The sequence below is a fragment of the Paralichthys olivaceus genome, chromosome 16 (genome assembly GCF_024713975.1).
Source record: "Paralichthys olivaceus isolate ysfri-2021 chromosome 16, ASM2471397v2, whole genome shotgun sequence".
In the NCBI taxonomy this organism is placed as follows: domain Eukaryota; kingdom Metazoa; phylum Chordata; class Actinopteri; order Pleuronectiformes; family Paralichthyidae; genus Paralichthys; species Paralichthys olivaceus.
Window position 1 is genome coordinate 19,022,792 of NC_091108.1, and position 16,233 is coordinate 19,039,024.

The 16,233-nt window shown below is 39.5% G+C and overlaps 1 protein-coding gene across 12 annotated transcripts in view; it reads left to right on the plus strand.

The window, feature by feature from the left end:
- ctnnd2b (catenin (cadherin-associated protein), delta 2b) overlaps positions 1 to 16,233 on the plus strand; it is a 154,789-nt gene that overhangs the window by 45,609 nt on the left and 92,947 nt on the right. For all 12 annotated transcript variants that reach the window (XM_069511174.1, XM_069511173.1, XM_020110668.2 and 9 more), the window contains one exon: positions 1,994 to 2,106. In XM_069511174.1, coding sequence (XP_069367275.1) covers positions 1,994 to 2,106 — 113 coding nt within the window. The remainder of the gene's footprint in view (positions 1 to 1,993; positions 2,107 to 16,233) is intronic.

The following is a 16,233-nucleotide window of genomic DNA, read 5'->3' on the forward strand; positions in this document are numbered from 1 at the left end:
GCTGGAGTGTCGGTCTGGCAACAGGCCATTTGTCTTGCACAGCTATTGTTTGAGCAAAATATGCATCACTGGCGCTGGGTTTATCAAAGTGCTGTATTTCTCTCATTAGAAAGACAGATGAAGAAGTTCAAACGATCAGTTTTATTGTCTGAAATCCGAAAACTGTCAGAAGCCAGTTTAAGATACAATCGAACTGCTTCAGTGTGTAAGCACTTTATCTTCTTCACTAATTTGAAACAATCTACAATCCAATTGGAGTAAATTGTCTTTTGCACAAATTGGTGAAATCAGTTACGTTTAATCAGCTTTAATCATTTCAGCAGCAGACACAAATACTATTGTCAGCTGTTGGTTTGTTTGTGTATTGGGTAATGACATAATGAACAACATAAATTAATCATAAAAACAATGCATACTACAAATATGTTTTCATGTATTTATGGAATCACAAGAAATTCAAATATGAACTATTTAAAATGTAAGCATCACAACAAATGTGGAAAAGTCTATGTGTTGAACAAATTCAAATAACAACGACAAAACTACAAGTTTAGAAATGACTCAGAAATCAGTGGGCCTTTCTTACACTAGCAGCACTAATGCAAGTGTCTTGATGTAATTGTAATTGTTTTCTCGTCTTACGTTGTTTAAATAGCAGATATACTTGTGCCCATCTGAGCCCCCACTGGTGTTTTGGTCTTTTCCTTTATGTCTGCAGAGAAGCATTCTCTCTAACTACCTATAGCAATCCTGCAAGGTTTAAAGACAGCTGGCTTCAAAAGAGAATAGGGTGTGGCTAAAACACATTCATTACTTATTAATAACCTTGCATCTTCTTCTCTTGTTTAACTTGTAAAAGTGAATTTAGACAGAACCTAAAGGCACCTGGACCATGCCATCAAGTTGTTCAAATAGAGCTTCAGAACTGCAGCAATCATGAAACCTTCCTCAAATTATCACAAAATAAACATAACTGCCATAGATTCATCATGTTTGAGGTTTGATTGGAGCTCTGTCATCTCATGCCCTCTGCTGCAGTGACTTAAAGGCACTAGACTAGAAAATGAGCACCTGCAGCTGTTTATCTCCATGAACACATTTTCAATAACACGTAACGATAGTGGATGGAAGTGCACATTCATTTGTGAAAACAAAGCTTGTGAGGCCCAGTATTCAGAAGAATTTCATTTATAAATGTACTCAACCACAAAGAATGTAGATTCCATCAAGAGCGATACAACTGGCTCTTGATACAACAACTGGCAGCCTTCAAGGGTTTATTGTTCCTATTCTGAACACTTCCACAATAAAGCACTGTATTGTCCAGAGACCATATTTCATATATTAAGCAGTTCTCAATCAGCTAATCTACATTTTGGAGCTGCGTTATTGCATTTAAATATTCAATACAGCATAGGTAATCAGATTCGTCCAGTAGTGTGGTGACAGCGTTTCTGTAGGAGGCGCTCTACTGCAGCTTCAGATCGGGTCTTTAACTTGGGTGATGAGGCTGACAACCTACTCTCCTCTCATTTATATCTACCGCCACATGTTACCAGAAGGATTCAAATCCATAATGTTTGAGTGTATAGATGATTTGTCAGGCAAGCATTAGACTAATACTTTCATGTGAAGCTGACACTTGGTGTCACAAAAATAACAACATTTCTTCTCCCAAACTTCATCTTCTCCTCCAGTTGTCTCGTCGCAGGATATCAAATGTCACATTGGTGATGACTTTGGTTTGGTGTCGCAGTTCCAGCTCCTCGCAGTGAATATCTGTCAGTGTGTGACTGTGTGTTTTCCCACCACAGACTGCAGAGTCCATTTAACAGCAATTAAAAATGTGTTAGTGACTCCGGAGCCAAAATAATGATGAGGATGGCTGTAAATGTGACAGTAAACAAATAGTCAGATTGTTTTGACACATTATCTCACCCTCTCTGTTCTGCTCTCTGCCCCCCCCCCTCTCTCTTTTACTCTTTCTCTCCAGGAGTTGCAGTTTGAACGTCTGACCAGGGAGCTGGAAGCTGAACGACAGATTGTTGCCAGTCAGCTGGAGAGATGCAAGCTTGGCTCTGAGACTGGAAGCATGACAAGCATCAGGTGTGTGTGTGTGTGTGAGTGTGTGTGTGTGTGTGTGTCTCACACCCGTCCGATCCTCCTCTGTACACTCTGCTTGTGTCTGTGTATGTGTCAGCTGTTCTCATGCAGGGGACTGGCTGTACAGCGGATACACTTCTTGACTTCAGATTTCACCTCCGTGGATCAAACCACAGTTCATGAACACCGGTGTTTTGCTTTTTGAAGTCAGTGGGCACAGTGCTGCTGAATTCTTCTGGTGCACTGGATCGTGTTCCCTCCCCTGTAACTACATACTTACAACAGTAGTTACTCTGCAGTGCTGCCTATACATATATTTATAATGTTGTTTTCTTATTCATTTACACAATGAACAAAGTGGAAGCGATAGATTCACCTGGGAGCTCTTGCTTTTCGTCTGCCTGCGTGGGCAGAGTTGTAGCGTGATCCTTTGTAATCATTTTATGTCTCATTGCTTAGAGTTGAGTTTCAAGTCCATGAGTTTTTTTGAGGATACTCAGGTGCTGTGATGCACTGCGTGTTTAAATGTATCACTGCAATAATCACTGCACCTTTGAGTCATAAATAACAACAAATCAGCAATTAATTAAGTAATTATCAAAAGACCTACCTAATTATAATGAAGTCGTTTTAGAATTAAAGACGTTTCTCTTTGAGCTACCTAGATAGTTGGCCTATCTCACCATTCATTTTAAAGCAGCACAAGTTGTTAACTGCCTAAAACACAAACCATACATACTATTCCTGTTTTTTTTTTTTTAAGTTGCATTACACACAGTCACCTGATTCGTTGGTATTAAAAATAGTTTATACTATATATTTTATTCATGCTTTTAATTCATAAGAAATATTCAGTCTACTTGAAAGTTTTTATAACTTTATAACATAATACATTAGTTGTAAAAGTACAATAAAGACTCGATGAAGATAAGTTGAAACCTTTAAAAAGTTTTTTGTATGTGCAAAGTGTTCCTCAAGAAAAGATATAGATCTGTCCAAAACTCCATCCTGAAGCTATTAACTGCATATTAAGCACCCACACATTTTTAAACACAGAGGAGCATGAGGACTGGATCCTTTTTAAATAGAAGGATTTAATCTTTGAAGTCACTTATTAATCTAGATGTGATGTGAGTATGTGACTGGACTAACAATCAAATTATGTTTCATATAAATCATGGATCCACCAATATAATATAACCTGTATTAGACTGTAAGAGAAGTAGATACATATTTTTATTGCATTTTCCAGACACAAACAGACTTTGACCCTCTGTCATGCTAACATGCATGTTTTACTCTTCGGGTTGACTATTTAAAGTGGCTTCTTTTTTTGTAGTTAAAATGAATTTTGTCTGAGGTCTGATGGGGCAGATGACAAATCCTCATCTTAACTAACATACTATGCTTTACATCATCCATTGAAAGCAGTAATTGCTTCTCACAAAGAATCCAACAATGTGCAGCTGTTCCAGGAGTCCATTATCCTCCTCAGGGCCTTCATCTTTTTGTAAAGAGAGGAAGTAAACTGTACACAATGTGAAGAGACTGTCACATTATCTGCTGTTGATTGAGTTTGGACCTGAGTCTCGTCTCTGCTCTGAGCCCAAAGAGCACATTCTACACATTCAATGCCAGAGCCTGTGTGAAAACAGCACTCCTGACACATTCGTGGTAATGCACTTAGCCTGTCTCTCAGGACAATATAATGCGATTAAATCCTCTGTCTCCCTCTCACACACACACATAAACAGACACACACGCACAATTCATCACCTTTTGAGCAAGTGGGGATTCCATCCATCTCAAACTAATTACTCATGTGCCTGCATTGTAATTCTCACTTCAGCTGGGTTGACCAACAAAGAGAGGGAAGATGGTCTAAAACCGATTCATTCACAAGTCTAATTAACCGCTGTATGCAGTTAGCTCTTCAGCGCTGTCGCAGGCTGCATTTAAAGGGCTCACATTTAAAGCAGCGGCATCATGGGAGATAGAAGAGGTGTAGAGTCCAAAAAAACACATCTTCCACTCCGTCGCCCATCTGCACACAGATGGAATAAAAGCTGCCATCTTGCTAACTCGATGAGATGGGTTTATTATTAAGTGAGGAGCAGAGCGTCTTGTGGATTATACTGCCTTCTTTCGCTTTTTATAGGCCATCCACTATGTTGGACTTAGGGTAATTACTAAACAGACAATTGACAGAACATAAATAAGTCCACAAAGGCAATATGCTTGAGGTTTGTGGTTGTATTCAACGCTGCTTTTCATTGTGAACAAAAGGACAAAACATTTGTATGCAGCTGCAATACACATACAAGATTTCCCGCATGATAGCATTCATGGTGAGGCAATAATGAACACAGTATTTAAGCTAGGAGGTTGAAATATAGTGAAAGTAAAATTGAACTCAGACTTGTATGTTTATATCATGCACTTCTTTTAAAACCATTTATTTTAAAGCATGTTAGCATGGCCTATATACATTTTGACTGCTACAGTATTTTGGTCATGTTACTCTTAGTATTATTTGTTGGCTGGGTTTAATGTTAATGCTGCTAGCTACCAATTCCCACCCGAACATTGAGAAGAAGCTATTTGTACATTTGCTTATCTTTTGTAAGCCAAATTAGCCAAATCATGATGATCAAAGTTAATTAGAAAACACATCGAAAGTATATATTGTGAAGGATGATTCAGATTAAATACAGTTAAAAGTTGCAGCTGTAATATCATAAAGAGGTAAAATCTGGATCTGCTACACGCTCGGAAGCTTCATTAGTTTTTCTTCTTCATAGACAGGCTTATTGTCTGTCCCTAAGGAGCAGCTCTAGTTTCTATGCCCAGACAAACCACAGGTTCATAGACTGAGGTTCAGTAGATATAATATGACCAACGGTTTTATGACCGTGGACAATACAATAGCCGTGTGCTGTTTTCAGACACCCTGGCAGATGATTGTGCTAGATATATACAATAGAGACTGTGTGTCTGTGCTCAGGGTGACTTTTCATGAGCTTGTCCTGTGTTCATTTCAAGGTTGGAAAGTTGAAACATCACGTGAAATCTGTTTTGTATCTTAAAAAGATGAATCTGTGAATGAGCAGTCCATTTTGTGGTTTTGAGTCAAGTCCTTCACTGCTTGTCAAGGTAACTGAAAAAATGGTATTGTGTTTCTAGATAACCAGTTTATAGCACTGAAAGTTGAACTCTGAATGAGTGTTGATTGCAGCTGTGTGGCCTCGGGGTGCTGGAAGTTCAGAAACCTGCTCCTGTTGTTTTATGGAGGATAAAGACTTTCAGAGGTGCTAATGAGTTCTTCAGCTTGGCCTTTGTGTCCAGTCTAAATCAGTCGCCACAGGTCACAGTGTCTGCCGTGACACATGCTGCTGCTTTGTTGCCTTAAAAAGCTTTGCTCGTCAAACTGAAACAATAATGTGTTTGAGGAAAAAAGTGTATTACCTCTTACATGGAACGCACAGATAGAGATACCGTTTTTAGCTCTGGTGGAACTTTGGTTCCTGTTCCACCCCTCTGGCCGAGGGAGAGCCTCCTCCCTGTGGTGGGCTATTTGTCTGCCTCTTTTGGCTTTGCATATTCACATTTGTCCGGTTATCAAATGCACGGTTGTGTGTATGTCTGGCTGCTGAGTGGTGCGTGTGTATCTGTATGTGTACATAAGAATTGGCTGTATACACAGCACCCGGCGAGACCCACCGCAACACGTCTGGCAGGAAAATGCGACCCGCCTTGCGAGCCCAGCAAGCGCCCATTACCCTGAAGCTGTCAGGGCGCTCGGCTGCCAGCTCTTAGCCCGTGTTCCCTCAGCACACATAACAGAGACATCTGCAGAGAGGGGGCAGCTTCACTAGTCGCCTGTTTTCCTTTGTTTTAAATTGAATAACTCTTTTCAAAAATTGAGTGATGTAAAATCTTCTTGAGTTCAATCAACCCAATTAAATGAAGATTTGACCACACAGTGTATTTTGTATAAGTGGTAAAACAATCCCTTCCCATTTATAACAATTAATAGTTTTTTTTTCATTATTTCAATACAAATTCTATAACACCAACATAAATATCAAAATAGCACTAGCATGAATAATTCTCTGCTACTGCATACTCATTACACATGAAAAATTACAGTATATGTGTGGGCTTAACACAGCTATTGCTCATGAGGAAACATACAGTGCAATTTTTCCATAATATGTCCACATTGTCATAGTTGCTTTTGAAAGTAGGTCAATTACTTAGCGGAGAAATTCATTTTGCACCCTTTATGTTTAGCCACTGGTGTTTTCAGATGACATCCCAGAGAAAGAATCTACAGTCAGGATCTGTAGGCTGCACTTTGGTGAGTGTGCACAGAATGCTGAGCTGGATCTTTTAAGGCTTCAATGAAAACAGAGGGAGGGAAAGAGGAAGATTGCCAGAGAGAAGTGGGAGGGAAAGAGAGAAGTTAGAAGAAAGAAGTAAAGAGCTTTGCCATGAATGAGAATCGTAGTTTTATGTCACTATGTGCAGTAATTATGCCGAGGTCATTTTTTTAAAGAGAGCCTGACGTTTAATGGATTATTGCGGAATGTTGGGAAATTAAAAACTACTTACAGATAGTGGAATAATGTCTCGGTTTATTGAGTACAATTAGTAAGTTCCCTATGAATAATAACAGCTGTTAATTGTTTTCTTAACATGGTCTCTTTATTTATTAGTATATTTAATCTTGGAGACCACAGGCCCTCATAAACATCTATGGCATTGTTTTAGCAGCTCAATACCTCAATACCTGACATCCCTTCATTTTATGAGAACTGCTTCTAAACATGACTTTGAGCACATTACTTTTTAATGAGGCTGTTTAAGGGGTCTCAGTGATAATAAACATGATATACTGTATGAACATGATATATTTGATAGGTAACCTATACTTGTACTTGTAATGTACTACCCCAAAGAACACAAACTTTTGGGGGTTCTGAAGTTTTTGTTTGTTTCTGGATCTTATTGACCCTAAACATGAGTTAGAAATGACACATTGGGTTATACAATTATAAATATAACAGCAAGAAGGTTTGGCTTGGGTCTATCTGTATGGAGTTTGCCTGCTCCCTCCGTGTCTGTGTTGGTTTTCTCTGATTTCTTCCAAAGTCCAAAACAAACAGGTTTTCTCTGATTTCTTCCAAAGTCCAAAAACAAACAGAATAGGATTAGGTTCATTAGAGACTCTTAATTGACTGTAGGTGTGAACGTGAGAGCGAATGGTTGCTTGTGTCTGTATTTTTGCTCTGTGATCGACCTGAGACCTGTCCAGTATGTACCCCACCTCTCCACTCACCACTCCAACTACCCCTACTACCCTCAAAAAGATTAGCAGCATAGATAATGGATGGATGTAGAATTAAACTTGTCAAATCAATTTGATTCATATCAAATTTGACATTTATATGGGTTCTACAATGTATAGGCCTACATTGTGAATAGTAACATGATGATGATAGCTGTATATATTTGCTTTCATGGGTCCTGACATTCTCTAATGTAAACTTGATGTGCTGCAGTTAGTGACAGTGTTTTGGACATGGAAAACCAGGTAGCTAGCAGTGCCTGGCTTTGGCTGTTGATCTGCGCTCTCAGTTTGTTTTTGATAATGGTGGTTGCAGTATTAGTTAGAAAACACAAAACACTTCCCACGTGGCTCATAGTCAGACTGAGGTGGAGTTGTCTGTCAATATTTGAAGTTTCTGTGCATAGGCAAACAAACTGTTAGATCGAGTAGTATTGTGGATGAGCAGAAAATAATTTTCATCATGATGAAAAAACATTTTATTATTGCACATTAAGTCGAGACGGCTGTGAGGGTGTAGGCGGACATTCATTGATGAAGACTTGAGACTTCATGACCACAACATTCAAACCTCTGGTGAGGTGCTTGAATATGCAGGTAGATGAAGTAGATAGAGACAGGAACTAAAAACATTTTACAACTTAAACATTTGACCGCCATAGTAAATCATTGTGTTTTCATCCAGCTGTAAAGGGAGCATGCAAACATTGCACCCAATCTCAAAGGTATACACTTATTAGCATTAGTTGTATCAAGTATAAATGGGTTAACTGAATTGGGCCCTGGTCGGGTTTGGTCACAAAATAACACAATGCCTGATGGGTTCAGGTCTGGCTCAGTTAGTCTGCTGTTTAGCTCGGACAGAAAAACGTGGCTGGGGCTGCACTCTAACAGTGACTCACACAATAATGCTTGTAAATTCCTGTCAATGTCAGTGCAGTGTGCTGCAGTGAACCAATTATTGTTACTTTACTGTGTATTTATTCATTTATTTGTGGGTTTATGTTTTTCCTTTGGATGGACATTTTAAACTTGTCTCTATATCTGTGGCCATGAACTGCATCATCTGGAATCCCATTATATGCTCCTTTCTAAATGCCAGTGCTCTGGGTGGGTATGTCACTGTTTCTTTCCTAGATGAAATGCAGACAGACTTTTAGGTAAAGGCCACTACCTATCAGCCAATGTCCCCAAATGTCTTAGACAGTTTGGGTGACCTGTCTGGTATTTTGAAACGTTGTAAAGGCTCAAAAGTTTTTATTAAGCAAAAGGAAAATAATATATATCTTTGCATTTACAAAGGTGTTACACTGGAGCAGTGTGCTTATGTGTGTTAATTACCTGTGAGCTTTAGGGCTCTTTATATCCCTCTAATATCAAAGGGCTGTCATAGTGAATATCATTATTCTTATTTATCCCCTTTTTACTTCACCATTTGGATTTTAATTCCATGTCTTCATTAACAAATACATTTGGAAAAACAGTGAGCTTGATGATAATGAGAAGAAGTTTTGAAAATTCACTGATCAGAGGAGCGACCGGTTGACGCTGACAGTGGCAGATTCGTCTCTGTGCTCTTGCTACTGATCTACGAGAGAGAGGATAAACAGGGAAGAGGCTGCAACTTACATTTTAAACACTACCATTCTGTCTGATCCATACTGCACTCTACGTATTGATCTGATGGAGTGACTGTGGAGAAGGAAGGAGGAGGGCAGAGTCAGTGTGTTGTGACGGGGAAAAAGAAATGCAGTTGAAATGAATCCGTTTCTACTTTTCTATGTTTTCAAAAGGCATTGGCAGCATTATGCAGAAATGCGAGCAGAAGTCTTGCTGTTTGAAAGAAGCTGCTGTTGTATTACTGTACATGAGTCTGGAACAAACAATAGGCTCAGTGCAATTTCACACACTGTGATTTCAGTGGCAATAGTGGAAGTAAATTATTTTTACTGGTTTTTCAATAATGGAGTAGAACTTTTAATGTCATTGGCAATTAAGGGTAGTAGGAGAGTATTGTCACTTCACTTCATGACTGACTAGGCTGGAGTAGCAGCTAGGCATGGTAGTCAAATGTCCACATCCATCGGGATGGTTGTACTAATGTCATAATTCAATTTATAACATATCTATTTGGGAATATGTTGGGAATACTTAACAATATATTATTACCTGTATGGTTTAACTTTCTTTTAAAGCAGCCCTTTCAAAATATAATTTCCTTAACCAAATTACCCCCAACGACAATTGTCACGTCATATTACTCCATTCATGAAAACAATAAATAAAATTAATTATAATTTTTTGTATTCATTTCATCAAGCCAGTGCTATTATAATAATAATAATAGTAACTTTATTCAAAAAAGGTTCTAAATTCATGGGAATATATAAACAACAAAATATAGCATAAAAGAAAACATTAAAAACAAACAACATGAAAAATAAATAGAATAAGAAAAATAAGAAGACATGTGCCCATGTCACAGAGGTTTCATGGGTGAAACTAGGTTTGGGGGCTCTTAAGGGACCTTTACACTTTAACCAGCAAAGTAAAGCTTAACCTAGGATAGTGGACTCCATTTGCAGGCTAAAACATAATTATTGCATTGCAAACTCCATCTACAAAAACCTAGCCTCTTCAATTGCTTCTCCATTTATACATTAGTTTTATTATCAGGTATCATATCTTTATGTGGGGCACCAGATCTGTTCATCATTCTGAATAGATCAGATAATGAGGAGGAAACAACTCAGTGTCCTTGTAGTGAAGACGAGTGGCATTTTCAACCTCAGTCAGTGTGGTCTTATATAATAATATATATAATAGTGTAATAATGCTTACACAGCCCGCAATAATCATGGCAACAGACGAGCTCACTGTAGGTGCATTGCTTCGCATTCTATGCAAAACTAACAGTAGCGGTACTGCAGCAGGCTATTGTATACACTCTATTCCTTTTACCACTTAGAGTTAGGCATCATTTGCTGCTATATTGTGGTGTCCTCTCATTGGCATCCTTATTTCCCAGTCTGTTTGAACACAACAAAAATCATTCCAAAGCTGTCACATATGCGGAGCTGAGGAAGAATCCTGGGGGAGGAAAGCGGAGGAAAAAAGAGGACAGAGGGTTGAAAAGAGGACAGAGAAGAAAACGGGGAGTCAACATGGATGCACAGTGGGGGCGGGTGGAGCGAGGGAATGACAAGATGAGCCAGAAGGCAAGAAGGGATGCAGGCATTCTCATGTTAAGCCCTTTTAACCTTCCGCCCTGCAAACACACACAAACACACAGTGAGTGACCATGAGTCACTCACAGAGCCAGACACTCTTAATAAACCTAATATCTTCCACTGTCGCAGAAAGACCCAGTCTGTAATACACGGCTGTGTGTGTGTGTGTGTGTGTGTGTGTGTGTGTGTGTGTGTGTGCGTGTGTGTGTGGGGCTCTCAGTGTTAGTATAGTCATCTGCGACAATATTATTGATCTGCAAGCTCCACAGACACAGGACTGTCACAGTTTAGCTCCTTCTTAATGGACACACACACACACACACACACACACACACACACACACACACACACACAGAAGTTTTGCACAGACAGACAATCTTGCAATTAACTCAGAGATACATATTTATGCTGACTTGAAAGAAGCCTGTTCTGAAGCACAAAAATGAAGATATAATGTTTTTGGACATGTAGATACTAGTTGCTTTTGCCTTTAATTGTTGCTATAGATACTATTTGCCTTTGGTCAATATTCTACATAAAACAGATATAAAAAGCTTATAAAGATAAAATGCATCATTAAAGTTTACATTTTTGGCCTGCCAGTTCTTAAAAATAGTATTTATTGGTCAGGACTTGGTCAAATATCAGATGAGCTGTTAACAGTCACATCAACAGACTGTTATTTCAAAAGATTTTCAAGGCCAAAAACAGTTAAAAAAAATATGAATCAAAAAGACTGAAAACAGAATTATGTAACTACTTCTACTCTACATTTATTAAAAACACACTTTAAGTTGTAGGTTTTTTTTTTAATGGTGCTATTGGTATTTAATAGAGGAAAAAAAATCTCTTTATATCTTGAATTAATGAACACCAGCTTCTCAGTTAGATGTTAAGACTGCTTGTAATGCAAATTACTGCAGCTTTGTCCTTTCAGTATCCACTAAATCCAAAACCTGTACAATTTGAAATAACTTTGATTTTACTGGACCTCATTAAATCAATTTCCTATCACACACTCCCTCATACAGCCTAAATATTTAGAATTAAACCTGGCAACATGGTTTTACAATACAAAACAGGCCACCTGCCAATTCAATTTGCTTCATTCACACATGGGCAAAAAAATGAAAATTAGACACCGCTCTATGAGATGAACTGCTGATAGCAAAACATGATTAACGTAATTCCTTAAATACAGTTTGACAGTTTGAAAGTGAAGTGCGAAGCACACCTGGGAGTCAGCTGCAGCAGCACAGTGGGACCTAAGATAGATCGTCGGCCATTTTGGCTACAAAGTGATGTTTCCCTTAATTTAACTCTGGGTGTCTGCCATCCAGTAAAGTGGCTTGGCTGGAGCCGATCGATGCTGATAAGGAGACCTGGCACAGGAGACCTGATGGCGTGTGTGTACAGTAGACGTGTGTGTATGTGTTTGTGTCTGTCAGGCTAGTTCAAATTGATTTGACATCTAGCTAGAGAGTGTATGGCCATAGCTTTGGCTTGTCAATCGGAAGTTTGAATAAAAAAAAACAAACGCGGTACACTGCTGCTGTGGCCTTGAAACACTGTGTTTTGGCAGCAGGGCTATGTCACGTATCAGTTCTCGAGGAGAACTTGTCCAGGCAGCATCATTGCGGACACAAAATCCCTGTAGAAAGATTGAAGTAAAGTGTGCAGAGGCCTGGGAAACATTTGCCTCCCTTGAAGTATTGCTTTTTGCTCCTAAAACCAGCAGATGAGAGAGTGTGTCAGCATGTGTTATATGACTGATTTGTCACAAGTTGAAGTAGCCCGTCCATTACAAGACAAAACCGTAACTTCTGCAGGAAAGAAAATACTTCTGTCTTGATGATAAATGTCCTCTGAGCTGCTATCCCAAAGGAAAGTTTTGTCTATTGACAATCACGCTTATTTATAGCTCTTGACAGGCTCAGTATTTCGGCCCTTGATAAGTGGAAAGGAAGGGTGGAGATGTGGAGCGAGCGTTGGCTTACTGAAGTCAGCACACATCAGTTTTTGTTTGTACGGTCCTCGGCTGAAAAAGACGACTGATCGTGCCACTCTGTGAAGTCCTGAAGCTCTGCTCTTGGAGACTCTTTGTAGTCATGCAAAAAGGCTCATTTTTGATTCCGTTCGAAGGAAGGCTTCAACACTCATACAGCACCATAAAAGAGATGTATCACAGCCAATCATTTTTGACATCATGTTTGTCAAAAGATATTTCTATCCACATCTCTTTCGGAGAAATCCTGACATATTGGCTGTGCCCAAGAGTTTTGGCACATGGATTATTCATCTGCCAAGAGAAATACACACGTGGATACCTTCAAGGGATATGATCTGTCTCAAGGCAATTCACAGAGCAGATCTGGAAAGATTGGCTGGTGTCACACAGAGAACCAACATGTCCTCCTCACTTCTCATTTAACTTCTGGCCCAGAGTCAAAATGGCCGCCTCCCACACTGGCAGTCTAGGAAGTCAATCTGACCAATTTACTGGGTCACAGGAGACTTCTGCTTCTCTCTCTTTCTCTCTCTCTACCTAAAAGCATTTGTATGGAGCATGTGGACGGGCTAACAGAAATGGCGAGCTGCGTCTCATCCTGCTGCGCTTTAATCACTCGCTTCAAAGGGCCTAGTGTTTTTCTCTCTCTCTAGATGGCAAGAGGAGGAAAATGAAGCTCTACTCCACCTCGCCTGAATTCCTGTACATCAGACCCAGACGAGACTGATATCTCCCTTCACCTTCGCTGTCCCTGCTCCAATCTGGCAGCTCATGCTGAGCTTTTTTATTAAAAAAGGAGCGGAATTTCACCCAAAAATATTATCAGCTGCAGCCAGACACAGAGCTCTGCATTCAGACAGTGATATTCTCTTTGGAGATTGCAATCTGCTGCAGAACTGCCGGCAATCGGAATTATTTATTTGCATTTGCAACTGCACAAAGTTGAATTTGTATTGCTTCCTCCTGCTTCTCTCTTACCTTAGTGGAGATGTACGGTATGTCCTCAAATAGAAGCTAATCAATCAACAAGAAATCTGACGTGATGGCAGTGGTGCTAACACACACACACACACATGCAGCGCTGACATTTCACCCCATATGTTCCCCTTTGAATAGTAAGTTTCTCCACAACTCTTCTGTTGTACATCGTCTCAGAACAGTGCCAAGTTTTTTCCACTTGTGTCATTTTTGAAATAGATGAGTAAATAGGAAAATAGACATTAATCAGAGATTTAAATTTAAATGTTGCCTCTTTTCACAGTAATTAAAACCACTTGTTAAACCTTTATTGACCAGTGACTTGGCTGTAAAAGGGAGACTGTCGCTGCAAAACGATCCCCACTGCTGCAATGTCATGAATTCAAAATTATCCATTGAAATGATTGAGCACGTTTTGGCAACTGCAGCCTCATTTCTATCCAAGAGGGATGGAGAGAGGGGACAACAATAACAATAAATAGAAGGGAGAGAAAGGTAGATTTTGCTAACATTAACATTAAACATTATATATATTTTTGTCACCTATTGATGATAATTCTGACCTCTGGCATTCTTCGTGACGTGCCTGCACTGGCTGGCGACAGTGACAGCACTGCATAAAGTCTGAAGGTGAATGGATGCCTCATGTTTAGCTTGGACTGCAGCAGTGGGGCCACCTACAAACTTGAATGCCCTTGGCACCATTGGCTGAGCAATTGTGACACTTTTCTCATTGGCCGTTGTTTTTTCAAAATGATTTGGTATGAAGAGTTTTTATTACGTTATGAGGGAATGTGACCAATTGCTGGTGTGATGCTAGATTTTGCGTATGTGCAGAGAACTGCATGCTTGACTCCAGCTTACACAGAGGCTAAAACTTGCATTGAAGAATTTTCTACCATCTCATTGCATTCTGCTCTGTGTGGCCCTTCTCTGAGTCATAATGTTCAACAGTCTCCAGAGGCTGTTGACATTTTCAACCCAATGAGTTCTCTCCTCTCTTGAGATATGAGATACTGCCGAGCTAGATAGTACCTGGACAAAGCAGCAACAGTTTGCTATTGTTCCAGTACAATGTGTAATTAGGTAAAAGTCAGGTGACTGGGCAAGATAAAGCACGTAGTCACTGGGATTCTATGTCTTCCAACTCAGACTGTAATTAAGGATCCACAATAGCCTTTCTGTGATGTGCCTGGGCCATGTCCCCTGACTGGATGATGGGCTGTCTGACTGCCACCTACAGTACAGCAGCAGGATATTCACACTGGAGTTCCATTTTATTAACAGCAGCATCTGTAGACATAGTGTGCATCTTTACTCTTTATTATTGTAGCATGGTGGCCTGTGTTTCTTTCTATTCTCTCAGCATTTACTATGTTAAAAGTCTTAATGCTCTCACTCATCAACCTTCCAAGTGCTGTTCAAGGTCCCCCCTCTCATCTCACATGCTCTGTATGGACTCATTTGTGTCTCCAAGCTGGTAAATCAGCATTCTCATATACTCTATAAGTCTCATGTAACTACTGGCTTTCTCTCCTACGTGTTTCATCATTGAAGTTGCTGCTGTCCACCTACTCTTATTTCATCATGTAGAGTGGGTTGAAGCTTTAAGTGGCTGTAATAATTATTTTTATAAAATGAATGTTTCATTATAAGAATGTATAATAAGTGAAGTCAGACCCACTTAAATGTTCTTTACTGTTACTGTTCCCTTTCACTGCCCTCATAGCCTTGTTTTCCTCTGCAGCCAGCAGCTGCAGAAAAGCTCAGAGAGACAAGTGTAGACTCCCTGTTTAGCAACCAACAATTGATACAGTTGACATTGACGACTTGACAAACATATTAGCATTTAGCAGCTTAAGAGCCAGACATGTACAATACATCAGGAGTTAGAGGAGACTAAAAGTTTAAAGTCTGTGAATGTTATACTTACATTTACATGGTGTCTGTAACACAAGTCTAATAGTTTTACCTGCTGGAAATATAAAGAACCAACTGTTTGCTAACATATTGACTATATAAAGGGTGAACATACATCACTGTTGTGTTGACAACTCAGTTGTTGCAGGTTTTAATCTGTATCACGACCCGATTGCCCCATTATGACCCAACAGTTGCTACCAAGAGCTCACTTGAAGTGAAAGATCTCTGTCTAAGAGTCTTTAATAGTAACAGACAGTGCACCAGCAGCTAATGTTAGTAACGCTTCAAAATAAACTGTACACTTCAAGTATAATACCGGAGGTAGAGCAGGTTGTACATAAACCAGAATGGTGGTGGTTTGATCCCTGGCTCCTCCTGTCTGTATGCCAAAGTGTCCCTGGGCAAGAGACTCATGGCAGAGTAGTGTGTGGTAGGAAAGGCTCTGTTTATAGTGCAATGTGTGTGTGAATAGGTTACTATACTGAAATATTGTTGATAAGACTAGAAACATGCTAACACAGTTAATTTACTGTCATTAATGCTGGTTGTACACACTTGATCTCTTTACAATTTATTATTTCCACATTGTTTACAGTTGATTTCTGGTTTTATGTAACACGAGCGGGAGCACTGTCCAGAGA